The sequence below is a fragment of the Diabrotica undecimpunctata genome, chromosome 6, assembly GCF_040954645.1.
Source record: "Diabrotica undecimpunctata isolate CICGRU chromosome 6, icDiaUnde3, whole genome shotgun sequence".
NCBI lineage: Eukaryota > Metazoa > Arthropoda > Insecta > Coleoptera > Chrysomelidae > Diabrotica > Diabrotica undecimpunctata.
In genome coordinates, this window is record NC_092808.1 from 57,017,441 (window position 1) to 57,044,228 (window position 26,788).

Consider the following 26,788-nt stretch of genomic DNA (forward strand, 5'->3'; position numbering starts at 1 on the left):
AAATATCTAGTGAATGATAAAATAATAATACCTAAATATTTTAAAGCATTTTTTGAGAATGTACCTCACTTGTAATAATTTCTATAATTATTTTGCTATTTTTAACGCTATTTCGAATATTTTTTTGCTTGGAAAATTTTTTTCTGAATTGGTAAATCTTTCTTAACACAATACTATCCGCAATTTATAAAAAAAACTTCGGTATGAATGTTAAAAAAAAGTTGCATTCAAGGTGTTGCGTTAACGCAACTATGGGACTTAATGGGTTAAACCCACAGTTAATGGGAGAACCATAAAATTAAAATGTCAAAGCATTACTCAAGACCAACTGACCAACAGTGGGAGATGTTGAAATATACAACTGTGGAGATGGTATATCTAAATGATCTCCTCGTTATTTTCCTCGAATCTTTGAATGATCTTAGTGAGGGTGTAAGTATTAATGGAGAGGTTTTAAACAATATGCGATATGCGGATGACATAGTTGTTGTAAAAGATGAACTTGAGGATTTAAAAACACTTCATGTAAAAACTTAAATTGAAAATGGATTTTATAAAAAAAATTTATAATCATTTCAAAGAAAGCTAACGTCAAGCTATAAATATCTTGGTAGCTGCTTAACCGAAACACTAATAGATCCTTTACATAAAATAAAAGTCCGAATAGAAATAGCAACATTTAGAAAGAACTCTTCTTTATGCATCAGAAGCATGTACACTCAGGAAAACTGAAAAAGATAAGCTTGTGGCATTTGAAAGGTGGTGTAACCGCTGCTCGTTAAAAATATCATGGACTGACAGAGTAACGAATGTAGAATTTAGAAGAATGTAGATGAAATATTACCCTGAAAACAAGAAAGCTTGAATACTTTGGACACCTAAGTAGAAGACCTAAGTACGTAATGCTGCAAAATGCAGAGAAAAGTAACAGGTAAACCGAATCAAGGCAGAAGAAAAAAATCCGAGCGTAAAAACTTGTGAGACATATTTTTCTCAGTATTTGTTTATATACAATGTGGAATTTCTCCCTAATAGCCTACGTTTTTGGGTACCTTTTTCCTCCCAATTCTTCTTAACGTGTACTTTTCAGCGAAGTTTAGTATGCAGTGTGATAATCAAGTATTTTGCGGAGGATGCATATGGTACTTGGGCATCCATTTATTCTAACAAGCATGTGAAAATATTTAGGCCAAACAATAATAAAATTTCTGCATTTACTATTAGTTACTTACCATTTCTTTGAACTTACTTAACTTTCTTAAATATTACTTATTTATTTCATTGATTATATCTAAATCGATAACTCAGATAATTAAAATATCGTTTCCATTAACATTTGGAAATTAATTACGTTAAATTAATTCTTTTGAAGCCATATTTAAAGCTGTTCTAAGGTTGTTTATTTACATATAAATTAAAAATTTATTCAGAGTCACTAATGCAACGTAATTCATTGACATGGCCAGATTCAAATATTGATGAAATACAAAAAATTAAAAGTAAATTTTAATTAAAGTATCATCTAGTATTTTATAAATATTTAGATTTAGAAAATGAAAGTTGTGATTAGCCATATACGTGTGTAGGTAGGTTGTTATCATCTACTCATCACCGTTGTTGCCTGATTTATTTTTGTATTTTACTTCAACACCGTTTTTCGTGTTATTGGAAGCCGTTGATCATCATCTCTTTGGTTTAGATTATTAAGATTTTTTCAATTTCTATTGCTTTCCTGATTCGACGGTTTCTTTACATTTCAATGTTAATGTCAATGTCAATTTGATTCATCGTCGTTTGGTTCGTGTGTTCTGCATTTGAGACATACTGTGCAAAGGCCAACGATTTTCTCTCCTTTTGATGGCATTTCGATATATAATCAAACGTTCCGTGTATGAGTCGGTATCATTAGGATCTTATAACGTTATTTCCGCATATACCCTGCTTCATCAAAGATCCGGGAAAGATACAAATTCATACACAGGCGGTCGGTGAATGTCACTGCTTGTTTCGCACAAGTCGTGGTAGCTAGAAGAGGTGCCACCTATTTTGGTGACGATGAACGAAACACGATTGATCAAAATCGGTTTCTTTGAAAATGAAAATTTAAATTTTGTTTATTCTCGTTCGAAGAGACATTAAAGTGTTTTAAACGTGAATTAAATTTTATACAGAACGGGACAGTGGGCTTATGTAATTGTCTATGTATGTAAAGTCTCTGACCTTCTATTAACCCATTAATGTTGGTATATTCTTATTGCAGACTTCTTCTTTCAGTATTGGTAACCAGGGCCTGCTACAATCTGTTGATGGGTTTGCTACATAAATAATATGAAGGATACTTTGTTTTTATTTTTTTGCTGTGTGTTTCTTTCATGACTATTGATGCATCTTTCCATTGCATTCAGCGCTCAGTCTCTCAGGCATACCTGGGATCGGTCAAATTCTCTATTTTTGATATATGATTATTACTTATTTATCCTAACATTTAGTGTTCTTGAGGTTTCTCCCACTTAAAAATTGTTGCATTCACAAGGTATTTTATAAATGCAGTTCTTTGATCTCTCCTGTGTGTTTTTTGGTTTGATAAAATGTAATTTTTATTACATAAGAGTGTGATTTATTTCCATACAAATACAATATTCAACCCAAAGATATATTTTTTTATGAGAAACCGAATAGTTCTATGAACCGTAGAAAGTGTTTCTTTTAATATATCAAAGATATTTGAGTCGTTTTTGCGTAAATTTGCTTTACTAGCGATTCCGTTAAAATTCTTATTTTAATAAATATTTTTTCAGCTGCCATCAAAATTTCTATTTGAAACGTTATGAATCGTTCCAAGATATGTACCAAATTTACATTAGCTCCAGAAAAGTTTGACTAAAAAAAAATGTAAAATGAATGTACAAGCGCGATAAAAAATATTTTATATTAAAGGTAAAAAAGCAGGCGTCCCAAAGAATGATTTAAAAAACCCCAAAAATAAATAAATACAATTCTATAGTCATAGATGTTATTACAAACACTTGTATAAGTTCGAATGCTCTATGTCCGAACTTCTCGATCGACGATGTGAAATAATTCGAAGTGGAATGTTGTAGAGTAAACGATTTAGTGGTAGCTCAAAAATAAGTACACTCAACGTAACTTAAAAACGACCATACTTTTTGTCTGAGGTAAGTATTCTGATCAACTAAGAATTCAAAAGAGTTCAACCGCAATTTATAAGCCCAAAATTTAAAACAACTATTCATTAAAATGTCAAACAACGTGTACCTTGGCCCTGTTGCCGAGAGGGGGCATTTGGGCCTGTAGGACCCATCGCCGGCTCTGCGGACTTCTTCCTGTCCTCGGAATTAGACCGGGTGTTGACCATCTTTGCTTGTCACTGATAAAATGGTTTAATACTGCTACTGGTATAAAATAACGGTTACCGTGACAAGTATCTGTTATAGGTAACAGTTCCAACAGTTCCAAGGAGCAGTTACAAAATAACAGATCAAAAATAGAAAACAGAACAGGTAAAATAGTCTAAGTATTCCTTGATTTACGGTAAACGGTTTAGTAAACGAGAACAATAAAATGGTATAAAAGTACAATGCAAAGAAAATGTTTCTAAGTGTTTCTTGACTTACGGAAGAAACAACTTAGAATGTAAAGTAAAATAAACAAGATAAAAAAATAGAAAAGTGCAGAAATATTCCTAAGTGTTTCTTGTCTTACGGAAGAAACAACTTAGGACAGAAATACAGATAAATGAAATATGTAAATGTGAGAGTAAAATATGGAAATATGTCTAAGTGTTTCTTGACTTACGGAAGAAACGACTTAGAGTGGAAAAATAAAATACTCAAAATATAAAACGAGAAATGCAAAAATGAAACAGATTATAGAAATATGTCTAAGTGTTTCTTGACTTACGGAAGAAACAACTTAGAACAGAAAATAAACAAGAGAATCAAATATAGTAAAATTTGTGCACAAATATTTATAAGTGTTTCTTGACTTACGGAAGAAACGACTTATAATAGAAAATAAGAAAAATCAAATATAGAAAAGATGTGAAAATATTGCTAAGTGTTTCTTGACTTACGGAAGAAACAACTTAGCATAAAATAGAAAATGAAAGAAACAAATGTATTAAGTATTTTCTTAACTTAAGAAAGAAAATATCTTAGATAAAATATCGGGAATAATAATGCAACAATGATTATGAAAATATTTCTAAGAGTTCTTTGACTTACCGGAAAAGAACGGCTTAGACAAACAATTAAAATAACAAGTCAAATATTCAGAGAAATATTTCTAAGAGTTCTTTGACTTACCGGAAAGAACTACTTAGACAAAGTACAAATCAAAATATAAAATATAAAAAGCAAGATAAATATTTCTAAGTGTTCTTAACTTACGGAAGAACAACTTAGACACAAAATACAAGAAAAATAAACAATCAAAATAACCAATTAAAATATCAAACAATCAGTATATGAACAAATATAGATCAAAGTAATATTCTAACCTGAAAAGGTCTGAATATACAATAATGCTAAAATAAAAATGGTATATAAGAAATCAGAAATAAAACAATAACTTAGTAGGAACAATAATAGCACCGACTAGGTCTACAGTAGAAGAGGCAAGCTCGACTGACCGATGAGAGAAAATCCACCTGCTTTTATGTAAAACAAATCCTTTGTTTTACGTAGCGAAAGTGGAATTTCCCTGGATCGAATCAATTAGAAATTTGGATTTGGCCAACCTTGGAATTCCCAAGTATTTTAACCGATATCCAAATTCCTTGATGCGTCGAGGACAGCCCAAGGTACTTATATACATATAATATTCGCCCTATAAAATTATTGCCACGGTATTTAGCAACTGTTTTAATTTTTCCGGTAGCTAAATAATCCCGTAATAATTAAAATATAGATATATATTACAATTATATAGGTAAAATTAGGAAGTTATGATTAATGTGAGAATACAAATTACGAGGTTTAATTGAAGATGTGAAATTTAAAAGGGAAATTCCCAGTAGTTGGCTGTATACTATAGTTTAAAAAAACTTATAATGAAGTAAACATTTTTTTTTGTAAAATGATATATTTTATTATTATTATTTTTTTTTAAATCATCCAAAACGTATTTACAAATTTTTAGAACGTTTTCGATCCTATCAGACCATCATCAGTGAAAAACGTCTATAAATTATTTGTAATTTATAGACGCATGATGAGGTCAGATGACCCTTAAATTAGTTAATTTGCGTAAATAACATTATAATTAATAAGACACTAGCTTGGTTGGTTGTACCTCTTGGGGCATAATGTTCCCTTTTTCGAGCTGGGAAATTGTACGTTTCCTTAAAATATGTAATCCTTTATAATCGACCTAGTCTCATATTGATTCTAATGTTGTTTACTCAAATTATGTAATGTAAGGGTCACCTGACCTCATCATAGGGCTAGTTCCAAATACTATATAGACATTTTTCACGGAGGATGATCTGATAGGATTGAAAACGTTCTGAAAATTTATAAATCCATTTTGGATCATTAAAAAAATTAATAATAAAATTTTACAAAAAGAAGTGTTTACTTCATTCTAAGTTTTTTTTGTTTAATTTGTGATTGAACATTATAAATTGACAAAAATTAATCAATATCTTGGAATATGTTAAAATATCATATAAAGTATAAATATTTTTTAGCCGTAAATTGTTTGGTTGTCTTCAAACACCCTTCCTCGAAATGCGCAACATGATCAAACCTCATCCATCGCCGATTCATGCGGAAGGTGAAAGCCTCTCAGAATGGTTCTGTCACATGGAAGGACCGGATGGGCCTAGCCAGAGCGATTGCTCCTCACTAAGTGTTCCATTTGCTGAACTGTCGATTTCATACATGGACGATGCCTCGGATAGTTCGAGTTATGTCAGAGATGATGACAAAGACGACCAAGAAAGACTGAGCAGAGGGAATTGTAGTAGTTATAGAAGTAAGTAAATTTATTTTTTTTTAAATTAATTTAATAGCTCATTTGTAAGGTAATCGATATTACAGATTTTTCTTTAAATAGGTAAGATGCCTGTTTTAAAAGTATATAACCTTCGCAATGTAACATGCTCCCCTTGTAACTAAAGTAAGCAGTTCTGAAATTCAGTTTTTGTAATTTTTCTTCAGTCTCCTCATTGCATTCGTTTAAATCGTTTCTATGCTGTCGAAGCATACCCCTTTAAGCTAAAATTTTAGTTTTGTAATCTCGAGACTGGTAGAGTTGTGTAACCTTAGTGTTTTCCAAAATCTGTTACGCAAGATTTGATTAATATGTTAGCGTTGTATCGTAAAATTCTTTTGTTGATGCTTTTCTGAGTTCCTGGAGCAGAAAACGTCTACAATCGAAAAAATCAATCAACATCAATGTTCTGTCGTAAACAAATTTAGAATAAATTGGGCACACACGTAAGTCACTTCCAAATTCTCGATTAGAATTTTCATCGAAATTCCAAGATCGCTTTTTTACTTTGCATACAGTCAAATGAAAATTTTCTTCAATCGCAAGCATCATAATATGTTCGATATTTAGAGGTGTTGGTGTAGAAAGGTCGGAAAAAATCAGGGCCACTGACAACAGATGTGTGGACATTTAAAATCCGATTTAACCCCTATTTAATGTATGTTTTGCTCATAAATTGATCTCTAAAGGACTTTTAATTCTCTGGAACTACTTTCTTGTGGCATGTTTAAGTTAAATATTATGTTTTATGATTAAGTCACAATTATTGGTTGTAGTCCAGTCGTCAGAGATTTGACCCCTAAAAATCATACAAACAAGCTAAATTTTGCCGAAAATATCAATTTTGAGACCCCAAAAAAGATGCAAAATTAACCCCCGGGCTTCTCCTAAAACTCCCCCGTAGGGGGGTAAAAACGAAAAAAAAAATTGATTTACCAAGAATGTGTACGCGGTAGAAAAAAAATTTTCAAGTAAAAAATGTATCTGCGATAATTTTGAACAAAAATGTTTATTAGCACTTTTTGCGTAGAACAAACCGTTCTCTCAGAAACAACGCTTGAAGCCGCCGGCGATTTTAAATGCCAGTTACGCGCGTGAAATCAATGTTAAATAAAATTTGTATCAACTCGACGGTAAAAAATCGATATCTTTTGATCAGAGTGTCCTATCGACAAAAATTAAAATGCGTTTTAAAGGTAAAGAGTGCAGCTTTGGTATGCAACTTTTGTATGTATTTTGCCATACATACATATTTTGCCATTTTAATAAAGTCAGTTTCTATAAACCTGTTCAATAAATAAACTTTCCGCAATTTTTGCCATTTTTTACGATTCTCGTGCGATCAATAAAATTTATTACTTGCATTGACCGGTCGCAGTGAAATTTCCGTTGTTTAAGTCTAGTCTTCAAAACCTATAACATGAAAATGTTGGCAACAAATATGAGGCATTTGAAATATGACTAAAAACGCAGAATTTAAACTTTTACATTACAAACGATCGCACGTCATAGGAAATGTTTCCAAGAAGACGGTTTTGTGTGTAATTTGTAGCAGAGTTAAGTACTTATGAAAAACGTTATAGTGTAATTAAAAAAGTGCAGGTTTAAACTTTTTAGATCGTTTGTAATGTGAAGTTTAAATTCAGCGTTTTTAAGCGTATTTCAAATGCCTCACATTTGTTGCCGAAACTCAAAACTAAAATTTCATGCTATAGGTTTTGAAGATTAGCTTCTAGTTATAGAATCTCTTTGAATTCTATTGCGGCAAAATTCAAAAATTGCATACGAAAGCTGCACTCTTAACCTTTAAAACGCATCTTGATTTTTGTCGATAGGACATTCGAATCAAAAGATATTGAATTGTTACCGTCGAGTTGATAAAATTTTTAATAAGTATTGATTTCGCGCGCCTAACTGACATTCAAAATCGCCGAAAGCTTCAATCGTTGTTTCTGAGAGAATGGTTCATTCTAAGCAAAAAATGCTAATAACCGTTTTTGTACAAAATTATCTTAGCTAGATTCTTGTTAAATCCATTTTATTGTGTTTTCTCCCTCTCCGTGGGGGGTTTTAGGGGAAAGCCCGGGGGTAAAAGTGGTAAACTTTTTTGCATCTTTTTTAGCGTCCTGAAATTGACATTTTCGGCAAAATTCAGCCTGTTCGTATGATTTCTAGGGGTTCAGTTGGATTTTCGTCTCAGACGACTTAAGTATTGTGATTGTGATGAAAATCACATTTTTAATTAACTAATATTTGTCGTTTCGATTTCCATTCCAGAAATCGTAAAAACCTTTTTTGAGAACGATTTCCGGAATGGATATCGAGACATCAAATATTAGTTAAAAAAAATGTAATTTTCATCACAATTATAACCAATAATTGTGGCCTCATAAAAACATAATATTGAGTTGAAATTCATTTGAATATCTTCCACGTAGTTTTTTGGAGCATAAATTAAAAGTTAATGTAAATTAGTTGCTCGCATCTCTCCGTAAGTTTCAGCTGTAACAAAATGCAAGGAACGCCAAAAAGGCAAAGTAAACAAAAGCATGCATTGACCAACTAGACACTTCCCGTTGGTAACTCCTGCGTACTCCAAGTTCAAATGAATTACAGAATACCAAAAAACTAGAGCACTAAAAGAGTTCTCTTCTAAAAAATAATTACTCAAAATATATAGAACAGAGATAAATCCCTTTTGGGAAACAAAAAATCAGAAAATATCTAACGGCACCAAAATAAGAGAGACAAGGCGAAAAACTCGGGTTTGTATGGAAAAATATTCCCATGAGATTTTTTTGCATATTAACTTTCATGAGATACCAAAATAAGATTCAAGAGGTCGCTCAAGTAAAAGTTTTTTAAATTTTTTTTAAACAAATTGCAATAATCAATTTTTTTGGACCGGACAAATTTTTTGGGCCATTCTGAACAAAATAAGTCTGTTGTAATTTTTCTGCAAACTTAATCATTAGTTATAAACAATTTAAAACTTAAAAAAAAAACGCAAAATTACGATTTTCAAGACTCAACTAAAATATATTATTTTTAAATTAACCAAGGAACTAAATTCAAGTTCAAACTTTATTCTATCATTTCCGATAATTATTTTGGGCTTATTTAATTTTAAAACATTGCTTTTTATTTGTTAATGAAGCGCTTATGACAGGACGGGCGCTCGGGCTGCGGTGTTTAAGAGAGAGAAACTAGATCTATGGCACAAATTTTTGATGGTTTGAATTCTCATTGTACAAATGAGCGCTCGCCCTGCCATGCGCGGTTCATTAACAATTAAAAACTATGATTTAAAATAAAATAAGCCCAGAAATTTCATCGGGAGATAATAGGGGAAGTCTTGAACTTGAATTCAAAGATAATATTTTTTACTTGTGGTTTTGATCCTTTAAAATGGTTATTTTGCGGTTTTTCCATTAACAATTAAAAAGAATGTTTTAAAATTAAATAACCCCAAAATACTTAGCAGGAAATGATAGAACGAGGTTTGAACTTGAATTTAGTTTCTTGGTGAATTCAAAAATAATATTTTTACTTGTGTTTTTGAGTCTTAAAAATAGTAATTTTCCGTTTTTTTTTCAGTTTTAAATTGTTAACTAAAAACCGATCAAGTTTACAGAAAAATTACAAGAGACCTTTTATTCAGAATGGTCCAAAAAATTCAAATAAAAATTACAATTTACAAGTTACAATTTGTTTAAAAAAATCTGAACAACTTTTTGCTTGGGCGACCTCTTGAATCTTATTTTGGGGTATCTTATGAAAGTGATTATGCAAAAAAATCTCATGGGAATATTTTTCCAAACGAACCTGAATTTTTCGCCTTGTCTGGGAATAATCTACGAATACTAATGTGCAAAATTACAGAAGCACTGTTTGATAAAACACTCGAAAACAGTAAAGAAAGTTTGATTCGTGTTAATTAGATATACACTCTATTTTACATTATTTCGTTTTCAAACTTTGTTGCCTTATAATTAAGAATAATTAAAAAAGGGACCATTGCAGTTAACATTGTTTGCGTGTTGTGAATGTAAATGTATTTAGTTTATATTTCACTGCAAAAAGTGGACAAAATAGTGTGTTAGATATTTTTAATGTATGGTGAAACTGTTGTAATTACTTAGCATAGCAAAGTGCTCATAAAGCATATAATGGTAATTCATACATTTCTAAAATCATATGACATATGAAATGAAAACAAATGTATATGCTAAACTTGTTTCTTTAATTTTTAATAGTCTATTTATATAATTTAATTAAAGATTCTTTTTTATTTCGCTTTTGTACACAGCATATACCTACCCGGAAATGCATTAGTTAATTCAAGAATAACTCTGATTAAAAGTATACAAGTAACGTTAGACAGATGTGCCATATGTACGAACATCAAATACTCAAATATGAAGAGATTGAAAATAGACAATTCCATTTATTTATCTCTTGTATTTAATACAATTTCAAATGGTCCTATTAATGAGAATTTAGCCAAAAATAGTTTCTTCCGTGTTCTAATTGTAAGATTCGACACTTGGGATAAATTATTAACAAATGCATGCGTGCTATATCTTAAAAATGTGAAGTAATTTTAGAGATAAAATACTAAGTATTACGGCACAAATTAAGTTTTTTATTAGTCGAAGATGTCAAGTAATCAGTGGCGGATAGTCGAAGGAGGGGGATATAAATCACAGAATTTTTGAGTATGTTGGAAAATACCAGGCATACTGTTTATAAAAGCAGAGTGTATAAAAGCATAGACATATACATCTTTTTAGAATTTTGTTTTCAATTTATAAACTCCTGATCCGATTTGCGAATTATCTTAATACAGTTTATGAAACGAAAACAAAATTAAATGAAGTTATAATGAAAACTGAATAATTTGGATTTTTATAATTATTTGAGAAATAAATCGTTAAAACGCAGCCTCAATAAGTTAAATCAATAAACCTCTGTCTCAATAAATGAATGTATCTCATCAATAAATCTCTTATTAAAAATAAGTGAGGCCTTAAATACTAGCCGTCGAGAATTTAAACCACGATTAAAAATTTTTAAACACACTAACGGTGAAATTCTACATGATACAAACTGAGTTCTTAACAGATGGACACAACATTTCAGCGAACATCTAAATATATAAACGATATTGAAGGAGGTTACAATATAGCAAATCAACAAAATCTACAACGTCAACTACATAGTGAAGACCCAACAAGAGAAGAAGTTTCAAATGCGATCCTAAAACTCAAAGACAATAAAGCCCCAGGAGGCGATGAAATCTGTTCGGAAATGTATGAAAAAGGTGGTGATCAACTTTTTGCAGCAATCCGGAACTATTAGTACTTATTTGGCAGAATGAATTGGTAGCAGAAGAGTGGCTGATGGGACTAATATGTCCATTGCATAAAAAGGGTGATCAACTGGAGTGTAAGAACTATAGAGGCATTACTCTGTTAGCATCTGCGTATAAAATCTTCGGCAATGTATTATTTGAAAGACTTAAATATTTTACAAAGGATATTGTTGGTCAATATCAATGCGGATTTACTGCTGGAAAGTCAACTACACATCAAATTCAAGTACATAGGTAGAATCTAGAAAAGTCACTAGAATATCACATAGATACACACCATCTCTTCATTGACTTCAAAGCAGCCTATGACAGTGTGAAAAGAACTGCAATATATAATGCAATGATAGACTTTGGGATTCCACTTAAGTTAGTTAAGTTGACCCAACTAACAATGCAAAACGTAAGCTCATGCGTTAGAATTGAAGGAGAAAACTCTACGTTCTTTGACATTAATAATGGTCTAAGACAGGGGGACGCGTTGGCGTGTCTCCTCTTTAATATTGCCTTGGAAAAGAAGTATGAGAGACATGGTGCAGTGTTTTACAAGGCTTGCGGACACAGCGGGTGAATTAGGACTTGTGGTAAACGAGAAAAAAACCAAATATATGTTGGTTTCTAAAAACCCTCGAAATATCCAACAGATAATTCAAATTAACAACCATACCTTTGAGCAAGTCAAAGAATTTACATATCTTGAATCGCTAGTAAACGCAACAAGAAACACGACAAGCGACGAAATAAAAAGACGCATAGCAATAGCAAACAGAACTGTTGACGGTCTCCAGAAACATTTAAAAAATAAAAATATAAAACGTACAGTAAAGCTTAATATACAAGACCTTAATAAGACCGGTTTTGATATATGGGGCTGAAACATGGACCTTACCTCAAAATGATGAAAGACTTCTTGGCATTTTTGAGAGAAAAATTCTTAGAAAGATTTTTGGGGCCGTAAATGAAAATGGGCTATGGCGTCGAAGATACAACTTTGAACTATATCAGTTATACACCGATCCAGATATTGTGAAATTCGTTAAAGTGCAGAGACTTAGATGGGCTGGACACATTGCTAGGATGTCAGATCACAAATACACGAAGAGATTAACATTTTCAAAACAAGAGGGCACAAGAAGCAGAGGACGACCACGAATGAGATGGATTGATGATGTGGAAGAAGACCTACAGATTCCAAGGGTTAGAAGATGGAGGGAAGTTGCCAGGAATCGACAGGAGTGGCGACTTCTTTGTGAGCAGGCCAAGATCCACAACGGATTGTCGAGCCACTTATGATGACCATGAATGCCTAAAATTCGCTTTAAAGAAACTAAGAAGAATAAATCACCGGAAATATGCACCTATAGTGCGTTGGCGAATTCTCTTAAGGCGAGTGTCTGTTACTTGCGGCATGCAAAAGCTCATCAGTGATACACACATCAAAATAATGTAGGGTACACATATATTAATAGCTTTAAATCAATGTTAGCTGCAAATACAAAAATAATTTTATGTTTTTATTTTTTTTTGCTCTTTTGTCGATGATTGTACCAACTTGGACGGTAATGCTGATAAGAATGGCTATAAAAAATTTAAACAAAACTTCAACATGCGTTATTTGTCTATAAGATATAAAGCAATATTTTTTTATTGGTATTTGATTTTCAATGTCTATGTGGATTCTTATTCAGTTTTGCAATTGCCGATATTGGAGACATCATTTAAATCGCGAAACGCAGTAGCGTGCTATCGGGATGCTTCAAGCTGACAGAAGTTAAAGAGACATTGCTGAAGTTCTCCACATGAAAATAAGTGTCATTAATCGTTTGTGGTTAAGGTGTCAAGAAACTGGTGATATTGCAGAACGTCATACAGAGGCCGTACAAGGATAACCAACCAGTTTGAAAACCGTTTTATTAGGTTGCAGGCTTTGCGAGATCGCACTGTATCTTCATCGCAATTACAAATGATGCTGCAAGAGACCTATCAGGTGTTTGTAAGTGGCCAAACCATTAGAAATATACTACATGAAGTAGGGTTAAATGCTTGAAGACCTGTGAGAGTGCTTGTGTTATCCAGAGAAAATCGCGCTCGTCTTCAGTGGGAACAAGAACAGGCAAATTGGGTTAGCCGTGAGTAGGCCTCTACTTTGACACACAGATGATCCCGATTTGGATTTGCACCAAATACAAGACGGACAAGAATTTTTGTATAATTGTTTGTATTTGAATGATGTGTATAATGGTATGAAGTGGAATCACTTTTGATGGAAGAACCAAACTCGATTGTCTGGAACGGTTTCTAAACTTTTTTCTATTGTGGTACCTTTTACACAACAAGCTGGTCCCCAATTTCAATTAATGCACGACAATGGGCGTTTGCGTGCTGCCAGGGTCGTGTGAACATTCCTGGAAGATAATGAAATTGAGGTTTTAATATGGCCTGCACAATCGCCAAATTTAAACTCAATTGAGCATTTATGGGACATCTTGGGTACACGCATTTTACAACAAAATATTGCATTTAATACAAGACAGCAACTGTTTGAGAGCCTTTTAATCGAGTGGAATAGAATACCGCAGCAAGAAATTGACCATATGTTCATGAATTTGCTTACAGATTTAAGACAGTATCAACAACCGTGGTTGTCATACACTATACTAACTTAACGTAAAAACTACTTTGTTGGGAATTGAGGGGCAACTAATTAGTTTTTATTTTTTTTTTGTTACCATTTTTTGACTTATGGAGTTCTCTTTTAATGTTCTTAAGGGCTGTTGCGATAATTCTAAGAAAAAATGTTTATTTTATATTCGGGACACTTGTTTATAACTTTTTATTTAAAAATGTTTAAAATAAATTATTTGAAATTCTTCTGTAATCTCACATTTAGTTTTTGTCCCCTAAAATATTTTGATGAGCGTATTTATTCCTGTCCAGTTCTTTATATTCTGTAGCCACGGCATTCGTCTGCGATCTACTCCACTTCTGCCCTCAAATTTTCCTTGAAGATAATTAGTTGAGCGATTGCGTATTTTTTTTCTCTCAGGATATGGCCCATGTATACAATTTTTCGGACCTTAGTCAAATTGAGTAAGTCTCTCTCAGTATTTGCAATTTTTAAGACTTCTTCGTTTTTCGCAAGGTCCACATTTGGATGGCCTCCAATTTGTTAATTTATTTTTAACGTATATATCTCCATGCCGTATAACAATATGGACCATACATAGCATTTAAACATCCCTTAGCTGAGATTGAAGGACAACTTGCGATTATATAGTGTTTGTTGAGGATCCCATTGGTCATTCATCATCATTTCAAAGTATTTGAATGTTTCCACTTGTTCTATTTGAGTGAGCATTATCTACTTGCTATTGGAGATATGCTGCGGTATTTATTTTATTTAGTCAAGTGCCTCTGCAAAAATATTCTCCATATAGTTGAACAGCACAAGAGGCAAATACACCGCTGCCGCTACCTCTCTTAAAATTCAAATTCTTCTGTGTTTATTGATTTGTTCTCCTTCACTTGTGCTTTTTGGTTTCAGTAGAGATTCTGCTTATCTCTTATATCTTTTTCGTCAATGTTAGCGTCTTGTAGCAATTTTATCATCGCTTCGTATTTTACGATGTCGAACGCTTTCTCATAATCGAGGAATATCATGAATATATCCTTTCGTTGGTCCATGCAGTTTTATGCAAGCTTATTCAAACAAAAATCTGCTTTACTTGTACCTAGCCCCCTCTTGAACCTAAATTGTGTCTTGCCGCTTAGCTCTCCCAGCTTACTGAATATTTTTGTGTGGAGAATGTGAAGAAATACTTTAATCAAATGGCTTAGTAAGCTGGTCAGTCTTTGGCCTTTTTTGTGATTTAGGGATCATTATGAAGGTTGAATAAACCCAATCCGTTGGAATGTGGCAATATATTAGAAGAGTTAGATGATATGAGATAATATAATACTTCATCTCTCCCGTTTGGTCTTATGGTATACAGTTTACTGTCTAGAATTAGTGATTTCTGCGGGAGGTTTTAATTTGAATAGCTGGTAAAGTTAGCGGTTGTTTCTTATCTCCATGTCTCCCACTTTCGATTGATCGATCCAAAGATCCTTAGATTTTTTTCTTTCAAAAACTGTTTGTGTTTTATCAATCATATCCCCTATCCAAAACGTATTGATCTAATACATATTTATCTTCAATTTCTGGTGTACGATTTTGGAGCGGAAGATATGAACCAGTCACTGCTACACCCTAAGAATCTTATTCTTATTGCACTATCTCCTTTCGAAGGTTTGAGATCCAAAAGACAGTTGTAGCTTTGGAAACCCCTGCATGAAATATTGACAACTTGTACAACTGATATTGTTGCCATCTAAAGCCCATACAGAGACATCGTCTCAGGCTCAGCTACCTTATTGGGAGTCTTACATTGCCATGCAGGGTACCTGTTAATAACTTTAACATCACACCAAGTTTTTAACAAAGATGTAATAAATAACAAATTTTGTACTATTTTATGGGTTTTCCTCTGAGTAACTTTGCCCTTATGGTCCACAATGTTGTTTTAATTGGCGATTTATTATTTTTTTTGTTTTAGGATTTGGCAGTGACTCAGGTTTTTCTTCCGATATATGCGCCGATTATAAGAGCAACACCACTACCCCCAAAGAACACAAATTTTGCCCAAATGCTGTCCTAGACGAATCGGATTGTGCTAAGCTTACAAGAACAAAATGGACAGCATCGTTCCGAAAACTTATTCGACGCATCAAGAAGTAATCCCTCAATTTTTCAGTATCTCGAATATTTAAAATTTTGTTTAGAATCAAAAAGAAAGTATATTCAGGAAATATTAAATCAGCATGTCAACATTTACATTTATTTCACGTAATTCAACAAGTACATTAGTCAAAAACATATTAAATTCTGGTTGGACATAAATATTACAGGAATGAGGATAATTGTTTTTTGACATATTAATACTTATTATTATAATTTTATCTAATACTTTTGTAATATAACCTGTTTAAACTGATAAAAAACGCGTTGACACGATTTCATATTCTGAGAATGTGACCAAAATATCAGATTTTCAAGATTTTTCTTTGTATAGTAATTGGTTTAGAATGCCAAAAGTAAAGAGCAGCAACCATCCAATTGGTTAGGTGCGAAACACGTTCATGAAAGACGTTATTGTATTAAAACAAGACCTACTGGTCCATAATACTGCCACTTTAAAAGTTATTACCACAAATATTGAATTATTTTCTTTTTAGGTGAAATACCTTTTAATTAGTAAAAGTAATAGCAGTACAAACAGTAATAGTTATGCTACAAATTTAAGAGGTAATACTTGTCACACAATTTTCAAATGAAACGCTCAGATATTGTGTCTATTCATGGGCGCCTTACAGCTGCGATCAAATTGCGGAAACTTACGTTGCACCAACAAATTGCTATGCAAACGGTCATCATATGCATTGTATTAATGTTTGTACAGCAAGCCCCAGCTGTGCAATTTTATTTATGTGTATGGGAGCTATTACGTAAAAAGACCAGGCCATTAAATCTTCATTAAAACAATAAACTGAGTTAAGTTTTCCGCATTTTAACTTGTTACGACAAAATATATCGGTTTTTTATGTATTCCTGAATATATTTTCTTTAAGTAGTGTAGTTTTTACTATTAAGGTACAAAACAGTATTGTAGTTTCATTTGTATTTCATTATTTCAAATATTCATGTATCAGTTGTGTTTTCTCATTTTACCCATTTTTATACTATAAGTGTCACTCATTTTGTATATAATTGATCAAAAATCTACTGAAACATTTCGACGAGGCAGGAACTTGTAAAATGGAATTGTATCAATTTCAGTATTTTATATAGATACTACTTACTGTTATTCTTTTACAAGAAGCAAATTTGGTTTAATTTACACATAATCGGCAGTTCTACTATTCCGTGTCTATCAACCGTACACAAAGTTTTCCTCTTAAAAAAGGGCTTAACACAAATATATTGTAACAGTATAACTACCCTCAGGAAGTTGGGAGCCAATGTGGAGCCAAATAAAACAGGATATAAACTAATCATATTTATTGTATATTAAAAAAAAACATAAAATGAAATTTTAATATCAACAAAACAAATTTTGCCTAAAGCTTTACAAAGAATTTTAAATTGATACTCATGGCTGCATGTAGTTGATAGTATAACTTGTTGATGGCTTCAGATGCTGGTTTGGATGGACTTTAGCTGAATCATTGGATTGTAAGTCGGTGGAGATGCAGGGGTCGAACTTGTTGTAGTTTCAGGCAGCTATTGAACTTCGCATGGTTGCAGTTGCAGTTTTTATCCCATCTGTGGTGCACCGTGAAACTCTGGAAGTTCCACCCAACAAGGACGAATAAGAAAAATTGATTGAAGGACAAAAAAAACTAAAATGAGAAATCTTGTGTTAGCGAGAGCATAACTTTTAAATACACTCGCGATCATAAAATCCGGGTCACCTTGAAAAATTCAAGTTTCTGGAATATTTTTGCCTCTGGTGCAGTAATAACCTGTTTTTAGGCTTACGTATTTTTTATTTGTCATCAATGTTTGTTTTGAAAGAAAAAAAGAACGGTTTTTTATTGTTTTTATTGAAAAAGCAGAAAACAAAGCAAATTTTTGATAAAACAGGCATGCGAAAAAAATGGAAAATACAGAACGTGGTAAAATGTCAGTGAAATTTCAATGACTAATATCGTGTATTGCCTCCACTGGCTCTAATGACCTCTTGCAGACGACGGGGCATACTCTCAATTTTTCTCCGGATGACATGTTGTGGTATGTTATTCCACTCTCTCACTAACAGATCCTTAAGCTCCTGTCCGTTGTTAGGAGGAGATGTTAGGGGTTGAATGCGTTTTTTCAAATCGTACCAGATATGTTCGATGGGATTCAGGTCCGGAAACCTAGCTGGCCAGGGTAACCTCGTAATTCCAACGTCGTCCAAGTATTGCATACTGATCATGGCAACGTGCGTTCGCGCGTTGTTCTGCATAAAAACGACGTTTTCTCCAAGCCTTGCCATGGTGTGCATAACATGTTCTTCCAGAATCTCCGTAATGTCCCTTCGTGCAGTTAAGGACCCATTTTCGATGAAGGGTAATTCTGTGCGGAAGTCGGAAGATACACCTCCCCAAGCCATGACCGAGCCTCCACCAAATGGCATTCTTGGAGCAATGCAAGCTTGTGAAAATCATTCACCGGTTCTCCTCCAAACTCTTACACGTCCATCGGATCCAGTTAGGCAGAAACGGAATTCATCTGAGAATAACTCTTTGCTCCAATCGTTAATTCCCAATGCGCGTATTGTCGAGCAAAAGCTAGTCGTGCAACTCGATGCGCCAGGCGAAGTGTCGGTCCTGTAGCTATTGCCCGAGAAGATAGTCCAAAAGAACGAAATCTTCTCCTGACTGTTGCAACGCAAACATTGCGATTTCGTACTTCCTGTAGACGATTTCGATGCATAATCGTAGTTGAGGTCCGGTTTCGTAAAGCCTGAAACACAAGAAAACGGTCATCTCGTACCGTGGTCATTCTTCTTCGTCCAGAGCCAGGTCATCTGGACAACAAACCCTTGTCCTGAAAGCGTTGAAGCACTCGTTGAACCGTAGAAAGGCTTACGCCAACAGTTCTTGCGACTTGCCGTTGAGTGTGACCGTCTTTCACAAGCGCAACAATTTGTGTCGTTTCATCAACAGTCAAGAGTATTTTTGGCAAAAAATAAACAATAATAAACACTAATAATGGCACTAATAAACACTAATGGTGGCAATAATAAATGTTTGTTCGTTGCGTTTGAACAGAAAGTCGAAGCACAAATGAGACATTTAAAACAAGCGGCAGTTACAGGTACCGTTCATTTTGGGAAGTGGGCGCTTTTCCGCGAAATTGGCACTATTAAAATTCTTTGTTGCAAAGGAAACCGCTAAGCAGACAACAATTCCCAGAAACATGCATTAGTTTGTATTTGTGTTATTATTATTTACGATAAAGCTCGTTAAAAATGAAATATCGGTGATTTTCAAGGTGACCCGTATTTTATGATCGCGAGTGTATTTCCGTGCCATAAAAGATTAACAAATATCTAGAACATACCTATAGCAAATGGCACAAAATGACTTTTATCTAATCTAAGAGCAATTCAATTGTATTTGTTTCTTTTATAATATTAGATGCTTTCCCATAAGTTGTATTATGGAAATGTTATAGACAAAAATTATAGTTGAATATAACCAATGAACTATCGAACAAATATCTACTTGAACAACTTATTTAAGCAAATTTAAAAAAAATCGCATTCGGAAATTCCACTTTTTTCCCCTACCCAGACGACACGATACACTCTTGCACTTTGTCGTAGGACCTTTATGTCCAACTCTTTTCATTCATTGAACTCCAACAAGAAATCCTGTGCTCTAGATACAAACCAGTAAGTTTGTTGTTTGTTGAGTTTTTTAGGGGAAGTTTTGGACTGGCTACCTGAGTCAGATCTACAAAAGATATAGTTTCCTATTTTAATGTCTAGTATATCCCTAAGTAGTTCCCATCTCCTAAAATTTAGTCCTCTAATCTGGTATACGTCCAGTTTATTGCCTCTGCGATATTTCATCCGTTCTAGCCTTGAATGTTTGTGTCCCCAGTCTGCGTAGATTTCTTTCCATGTCAGTGCATAACACTAGAACGATATTGCAGCGTGTTTAATTCTACTGCGAACTCGTTGTAGACTCGGAAACTCACATGTAGTTCTCTTGGACGGTTTGAGGACCATGATTGCACAGTGTTCCATCCTGAGTTCTTTATTTTGTTGACTAATACGGACTAATATCACCTTTAGATCGCCACTTGTGATTTAGGGAATTCTTCAGCCGTAAGAATTTTCCACTCTATTGTTTTTTCAAGAACGCATTGCAGCTTGTATCGTATCAGTATTTGTAAGTATTGCTGACTCTTCCTTAGTATGCTGGACATCCTTTTTGGAAGTAGTTTTGATAGTTTTTTAGCCGTTTTTAGAGTCACACGCTTTTAAAATCTTTATTATTTAGTCCATTCTGGTCTCACGAGTGTGGGGAAATAAAGAGTCCGTACATACAAAGCTTCTTATATAGGTATCTGGCTAAATATCAAAGTAGCAGGAGTCTGGTACATACTTCCATGACACAGACCTTTTTAGAAATGCAAATGCTGTGTAGATTTGGGCACGGTACAATACGCCTTTACTTTGCGTGTTGCTTCTTTCGTGGTCTTACGGCAATCTGCTTGGCTGAAGTCCATTCACCACGTCAAGACGGAACAGCATTATGAAGGCTTACGATTGAGTATATATATACAAGGATTTCCACAGTTTTCACTGTATTCCTTCACTCAACCGTTTTCTCCAATTTTTCCTGTTTAGCCAGTCCCCTTCCTGTAGGTTTTTTCTACTCATTGCTTCGTCCACTTCATCTCTGAAAGATCTTCCGGGTCTGCCTCTCTTTCTTCTTCCTATCGGGCTCCACTCTGTTATTCTATTTATCCACCGATTTTGGTCTGCTCTTCTGACATGTCCGTACCAGGTTAACCTCTTCTGTTCGATGTAGTCTATTATGTTGGAGTTCATTCCCATTCTCCTCTTAATCTCCATGTTATTTATTACGATTAGTCTAGTCCTAAATTGAGAGTATATAATATTACTTCCAAAAATGAAGCTGTGCCGATAATATTTGGACTAAAGTAATGTTAAGTGCCTCTATGAAATTAGGTATATAAAATGACGTATTTTGCAATTTTTGTGGGATTCTACGTATATGCTGAAATAAGTAGGACTGCCGATATTCTCACTTAGCCCAATAATGTAATTTAGATTCTTTAGATTACGTTATCCTACTCAAAAGATATTTTCATATTTATTGTAAACGGATTGAGCTAAAATTTTCAGAGCATCTTGGTGTTTTTATAATAATCTGTTATGTACTTCTTTTTTGTAACAAAGAATTGTTGTTATTAAAATACTCTCTAGTTCACAGTATTCTAATATACATATTTTAGTTTATTTATTTTATTTGTTTCACGTCGTTTTAGGATTTTAATTTTTAGATAACTCCAGTAACTCTGCAAAATAAATTTTGTATCGTTACTATTTTACTATTATCTTCGTAAAATACGAAATAGAGATGAAGTTTTAACCTCATTTACAAACAAAATTAATACGAGTGATTTAGAAAGAATTGAATTTTCAGTAAGCAGTACCAATTACAAAGAGAAGATAGTGTGGATTGGAAATTAATATTAAAGAATAAAGACACTTTGTTATGGGAAGAAACCAAGATAAAAGAGAATAAAATGTTAAGATAAAACAAATCATAAGTTTACTGAATTTTACAAGGTTAATGTGTTCATTAATTTGGTAGTGATTTTAGAAGATAAGATAATGACGATGAGAAGAACGAGATAAACGCAAGTCTGACTAGAGATTCATGCGAAATATAGGTCCTCAACAAAGCTAAGGAGGAGCGAGTAGAAAAATGAGAACATAAATTGGTACGAAAATGAGCAGTACAAGGAACCTAAAATTGCGATCTATAGCAAGGCACAAAGAATGAGGTGGCTAAAGCATACCCAAAGAATGAGAGCGGACAGAATAGCAAAGATGGTCTTAAATGGAGGCCCATATGAAGACCGAGGAAAAGATGGTTAGAAAAGGTTTAGAGTGACTTATAGAAGTTGGTGTCCTGGATTGAAAAGGAAGATAAGAAAGTATCATCAAACACTTGTTTTAGGTGATACAATTGCGCGATACAACTTTTTGCGCTAAGCATACAAGGCCTGTTGTGCACTGTATATAAAACTAACAGCGTTGGTGAGTATGCCGAAATTGAGTCAGTAATTTTGGGCTTTCATTTGACACATACCTTGATCTCAAGGGAAGATCGTATTCATTTTACTATAGGTTTGTTCCAACCCGTCACATTACCGTTCTTGGATGGTTACAAGTATGAGCAGTAACACATTTTTCGTTACTGAGCATACTCGTAACCATTCAAGAATGGTATTTGTGACGGGTTGGAACAAACCTTATAAGTATTGTATAGCTTCTCGCATTTTTGAAACCATTTAGTTTTTTTGACTTGTTTTTATTTTGACTATTTATCGAAATATTTAATTAAGAACACCACTATTTTTTTTGTTCTAAATCCGATGGGAAGGAAGCTGTGTCTAAAAAATTAAAAATATTTTTTAAACCCAACTTCATAAATATATAATATAATCGTTTTCAAAATTTATCCATTTTTGGATTTTTTTATTCTCATAGGTCTTTAATTAAATAAAGAGTGAATTACGTATGTGTAAAATTTACGAAAATAAGTAAAGCTTTCACTAATAAGCGATTCATAAAAGTAAAGGACAGCTTTAGGATAGCACCAAAAAAGATACTCTTTTTTGACGCTATTTTGTGATAATAAAGTAGTTTCTAGCCTGCAGAAAATATCAGAGCCGATGCGATAGTGGTTAGCTCAGTTAAATTAAAGTTCAAAACTATCGTAAAATCGTTTGGAAAAACCTGATCACAATATTTTTCAAATGTGCATGATCCAGTTAGTTGTAAAACTGTACAGTAGACACACGAGTGCCTTGCCTAAGTTTATAATTCCAAACTATGCTACTGATTTAATATGTATATCCATGAAAAAGCAACACAGAAATAAACAAACGGTATTGGAACCATGTGCTTTGTATGGTGCTTTTTAAGCAAGATTTCTAACTGGTGCTCTTATTATAAGACTTATCAACTTTACTATATGAAGATCTCGAAACGTTGGGACAATCCGCACATGGGTCATTATCCATACGAGGTGCAAGGGAAGCGTCAGAGAAAGGCAATCATCACACAGTTTGCGAGACGATTGGAATAAACTCGGAAAATAGGACCCGTATGCATATTGCCGCATGATTAATGATCACGCTTCGCTGACGCTTCTCTTAGCTGGCATAGACAACAACCGAAGTGCTAGTGCCTAACAGTTGAAAGTACCTACTTAATTTACGGTTAAAAGACTTTAGCTCAATCCGTATTTGCTTTTGTAACTTTGGCGTATCGGATTCGAAATAAAACTTCAAAAAAACATTTTGACTATAAGTTTTAAGAAAATGCTCATCTTTTTAGAAATGAAAAACCGCAAAATTTATATTTCAAGACATTCGTCTTTTATATTTTCGCCACTGTTTGAATTATGGAACGTCTTACAAAAATAGTATATAAGAATTTGTAATTTGTTAATTATATAGAAATTTTTATTTATTCTGGGTTTAAAGCTAAGTAACCAGTCTACAGGTCCTTTGATCCCAGTGGTTGGTAACATATTGAGATGTATTTAAAAGTATCACCGGGAAGTTCCAAAAGGTTTACTTAGAATAAGTGAAATGAGTATTTTGGATAAAAATTGGGGTAATAATTGATGGTTGAATAATAATACTTATTCTATTATCTTTCTTCTCTACAAAAAATAACACCGAACAATGTTTATTACTTGTTTTATACTGCCAAAACTTCTGCTTTGACAGATTTCAAGAGAGATTGTTAGTTTTAATTTTAATTTGGTGGTATTATAATTGAATTTACCTACTACAACAATTTTCGATGATGTATCGTAGATTTCAAACATATGTCGCCCGTCGACGGTTGATATCGATTTCAAACAAATGTGGCTTATATTCATGCCGAAAAAATTAGCCTATTATGTACTAAAATGAGATTTTTTTTAACTAAAATCTCAAATACATTGTGCAAAATTATTTAGAATTTGCTTCTACTAATCAACTTTTTTTTCTCGTTTTATGCACAAAAAAATCAGAAGAGCAATTTGCTTTACATTTTTTACCGTAAAATATTTTTAACTCTTTTAATATGCACATGATAAAATTAGTAATTTGCAATGAATAATGGGTAATTGTCGGCGCTTGTCTTTGGAAGAAATAGAGTTTTGACGGAAAATATATGTTTGGTGTTTACATTACCAAAATATGGTTATGCTTTTTTAGTGTGAAATGGAATTCTTTATAGCGTGGTTTTTAGACAACTATCTTAATGATTCCTTCTTGTTCATTGATAGACATTTGCTACTTATGTGAGTGCATCCGGCGTGGATATGTTGTTTTGATTCGCGTTTTAATACTGTCAAAGATAGATCAAAGATAGTATTAAAACACGAATCTGTCTCACGAACATAATAGAAGACGCACCCCTGTTGCTACAAAAAAATGGGTATCGTCAAATAATTTGATAATGCGGTTTTTTCTATTTCGAATAAATTAAATGAATTACAGAACATGTTTATTTTACGGTTACTTAAATATTTTTGTGAGACACCCATAATTTAATTTGGTATACATGTCATAATATCAAATTATGTATAGGTAATATGTACACCTAGTTTAATAAAATTAATGTGGTAACTCAAGTATTTATTGATATAGCTGGTAGGGATTTCCGTATAAAGCAAAAACTGCCAAAGTTTTAAGAATATCAGAATGTGACAGAAGTATTTAAATAATTTTTTCTTCAAACGTCAAATAATGATGACATTACTTATTTAACTTTATCCTGTCAAAGTTTGATGTCTCCGCCGGCAGCAGTTTTTTTTCCCATTTCTTTACGGCGGAGGAAAAAATGTTGTCATGGCAACAATACGAAACATGTCACAAAGCAACAATACAAATGTCATTAACAACAATTAAACATCATTTTTATTTATAGTAATATTAAAAGTACAATTAGTTAATGGGGCATTTTCAAAATTGAAACCGTGCAAAAATGTTCCCGACTCTTGATACGCATTGGTAATTGTTGATGATACTGATGGTCGAGAACAATTTCGTTTAGGTTTTCCATTTTCGCACTAAATTTGCGCTTGCGGTTGCAACAACAATAAGCTGTCTTTAATAATTGCAAACAACTGTAACCAGGGAGACGCAAATCCCACCGACGACTTAATTATTTTAATTTCTAACATCTAGACGACTTTGATAGTTGTCACAGTTAATTTCGAGTAAAAATAGCGTATTAATTGTACTATTTATGGTTGAAAATTGCTACGTTTGAAGAAAAAATAGTATACTTTATTCAGCAAAGAAGCGACTTTTCTTGACTTACCCTCTATTACGTAATATCGGGCGCGTCAAGAAAAGTCATGCCTCATAAAGTAATATACTATAATCTTATTTGTAGTTGGTTAGATAGAACGGGACAGGCGGCCGAATTGCATTCACTGTACTGTGAATGATCTAGCGGATGACGGTTCAGACCCTGGCCAGAAAACGAAAAGGCCAACGTAGTAGTTTTCTAAAGTAGTAAAATTCCAAATGAATCTGCTACTTTGACTGTAAAACGCTGCTATATCGGACTAACCTATGGATAAGTAGGTACGGTAAGAGATGACAGTTTGCAGCTCGGTGTTACTCCTTCACAGATCCCTACCAGAAGAGCGAGTAATCTTAGAAATCTGGAATATAGATAGATATGTAGATATAATCTTATTTGCTCCATTTATACTGACAATTTGGACATGGCATTACTTATTTGACAGTAATGACATCCAAAAAGCTATAAAATAGTATTATCAGTATTTCAATGTTCAAGTGAGTTACTGAGAAGACGAGTCCATCTGACAAGAAATGATAAAATATTGGTTTTTACTACTACTACACATTTCATCATATCCATTCATAATAGAAAACTTTTCTTGTTACTAAGGAAGATTCTGAGGGTGTTAAATTTTTCACATTTCAAAAGCAAGACTATATACAGTCCATCTAATTTACTTACCGTTGCACGTCATTATCATTAACAGAGATCGAAGTTGACATAATTGCCAAAGTATAAAAAAATCCTGAATCCATTTTAAATCAAATAGGTCACATAATTATTATTGTACTCTTTACAACGACTATTGAAATTCTTACGTGACATTTTTGAAATATATATATATATATATATATATATATATATATATATATATATATATATATATATACCCGGTATTTAGGCGTTCCACGCCCTTCCGGTAGGGATCTATGGAGGAGTATCACCTAGCCGCAAGCCCTTATCTCTTGCCGTACTGCTCCACCATAGGCCGATCAGATTTTTGGCCACATTTTTGAAATAAAATAGACTAATTTTGTTCTAAAAAGAACAGATTTTATTAAATAGGTAAAAATATAAAACAAGAGGTATTCACTTTAAAATACAAAATAATAAAGTACAGGAAGTGTCAACCCGGCAACTGTCAAGTAAGTGTTACCAATTTATGCCAAAATATCACCTTCGTTCGATTAAAGTTACAGTGTGTTCCGAACAAATGTTCTTCATAAAAATGCTT

General features: G+C 33.2%; 1 protein-coding gene across 1 annotated transcript in view; it reads left to right on the forward strand.

Annotated features, from left to right (window-relative positions):
• LOC140443457 (uncharacterized) overlaps window positions 1-26,413 on the forward strand; it is a 212,091-nt gene extending 185,678 nt beyond the window's left edge. The window contains exons 8-9 of the mRNA XM_072534731.1: window positions 5,711-5,997; window positions 15,982-26,413. Coding sequence (XP_072390832.1) covers window positions 5,711-5,997; window positions 15,982-16,163 — 469 coding nt within the window. The 3' untranslated portion in view covers window positions 16,164-26,413. The remainder of the gene's footprint in view (window positions 1-5,710; window positions 5,998-15,981) is intronic.
• Window positions 26,414-26,788: the final 375 nt, after the last annotated feature.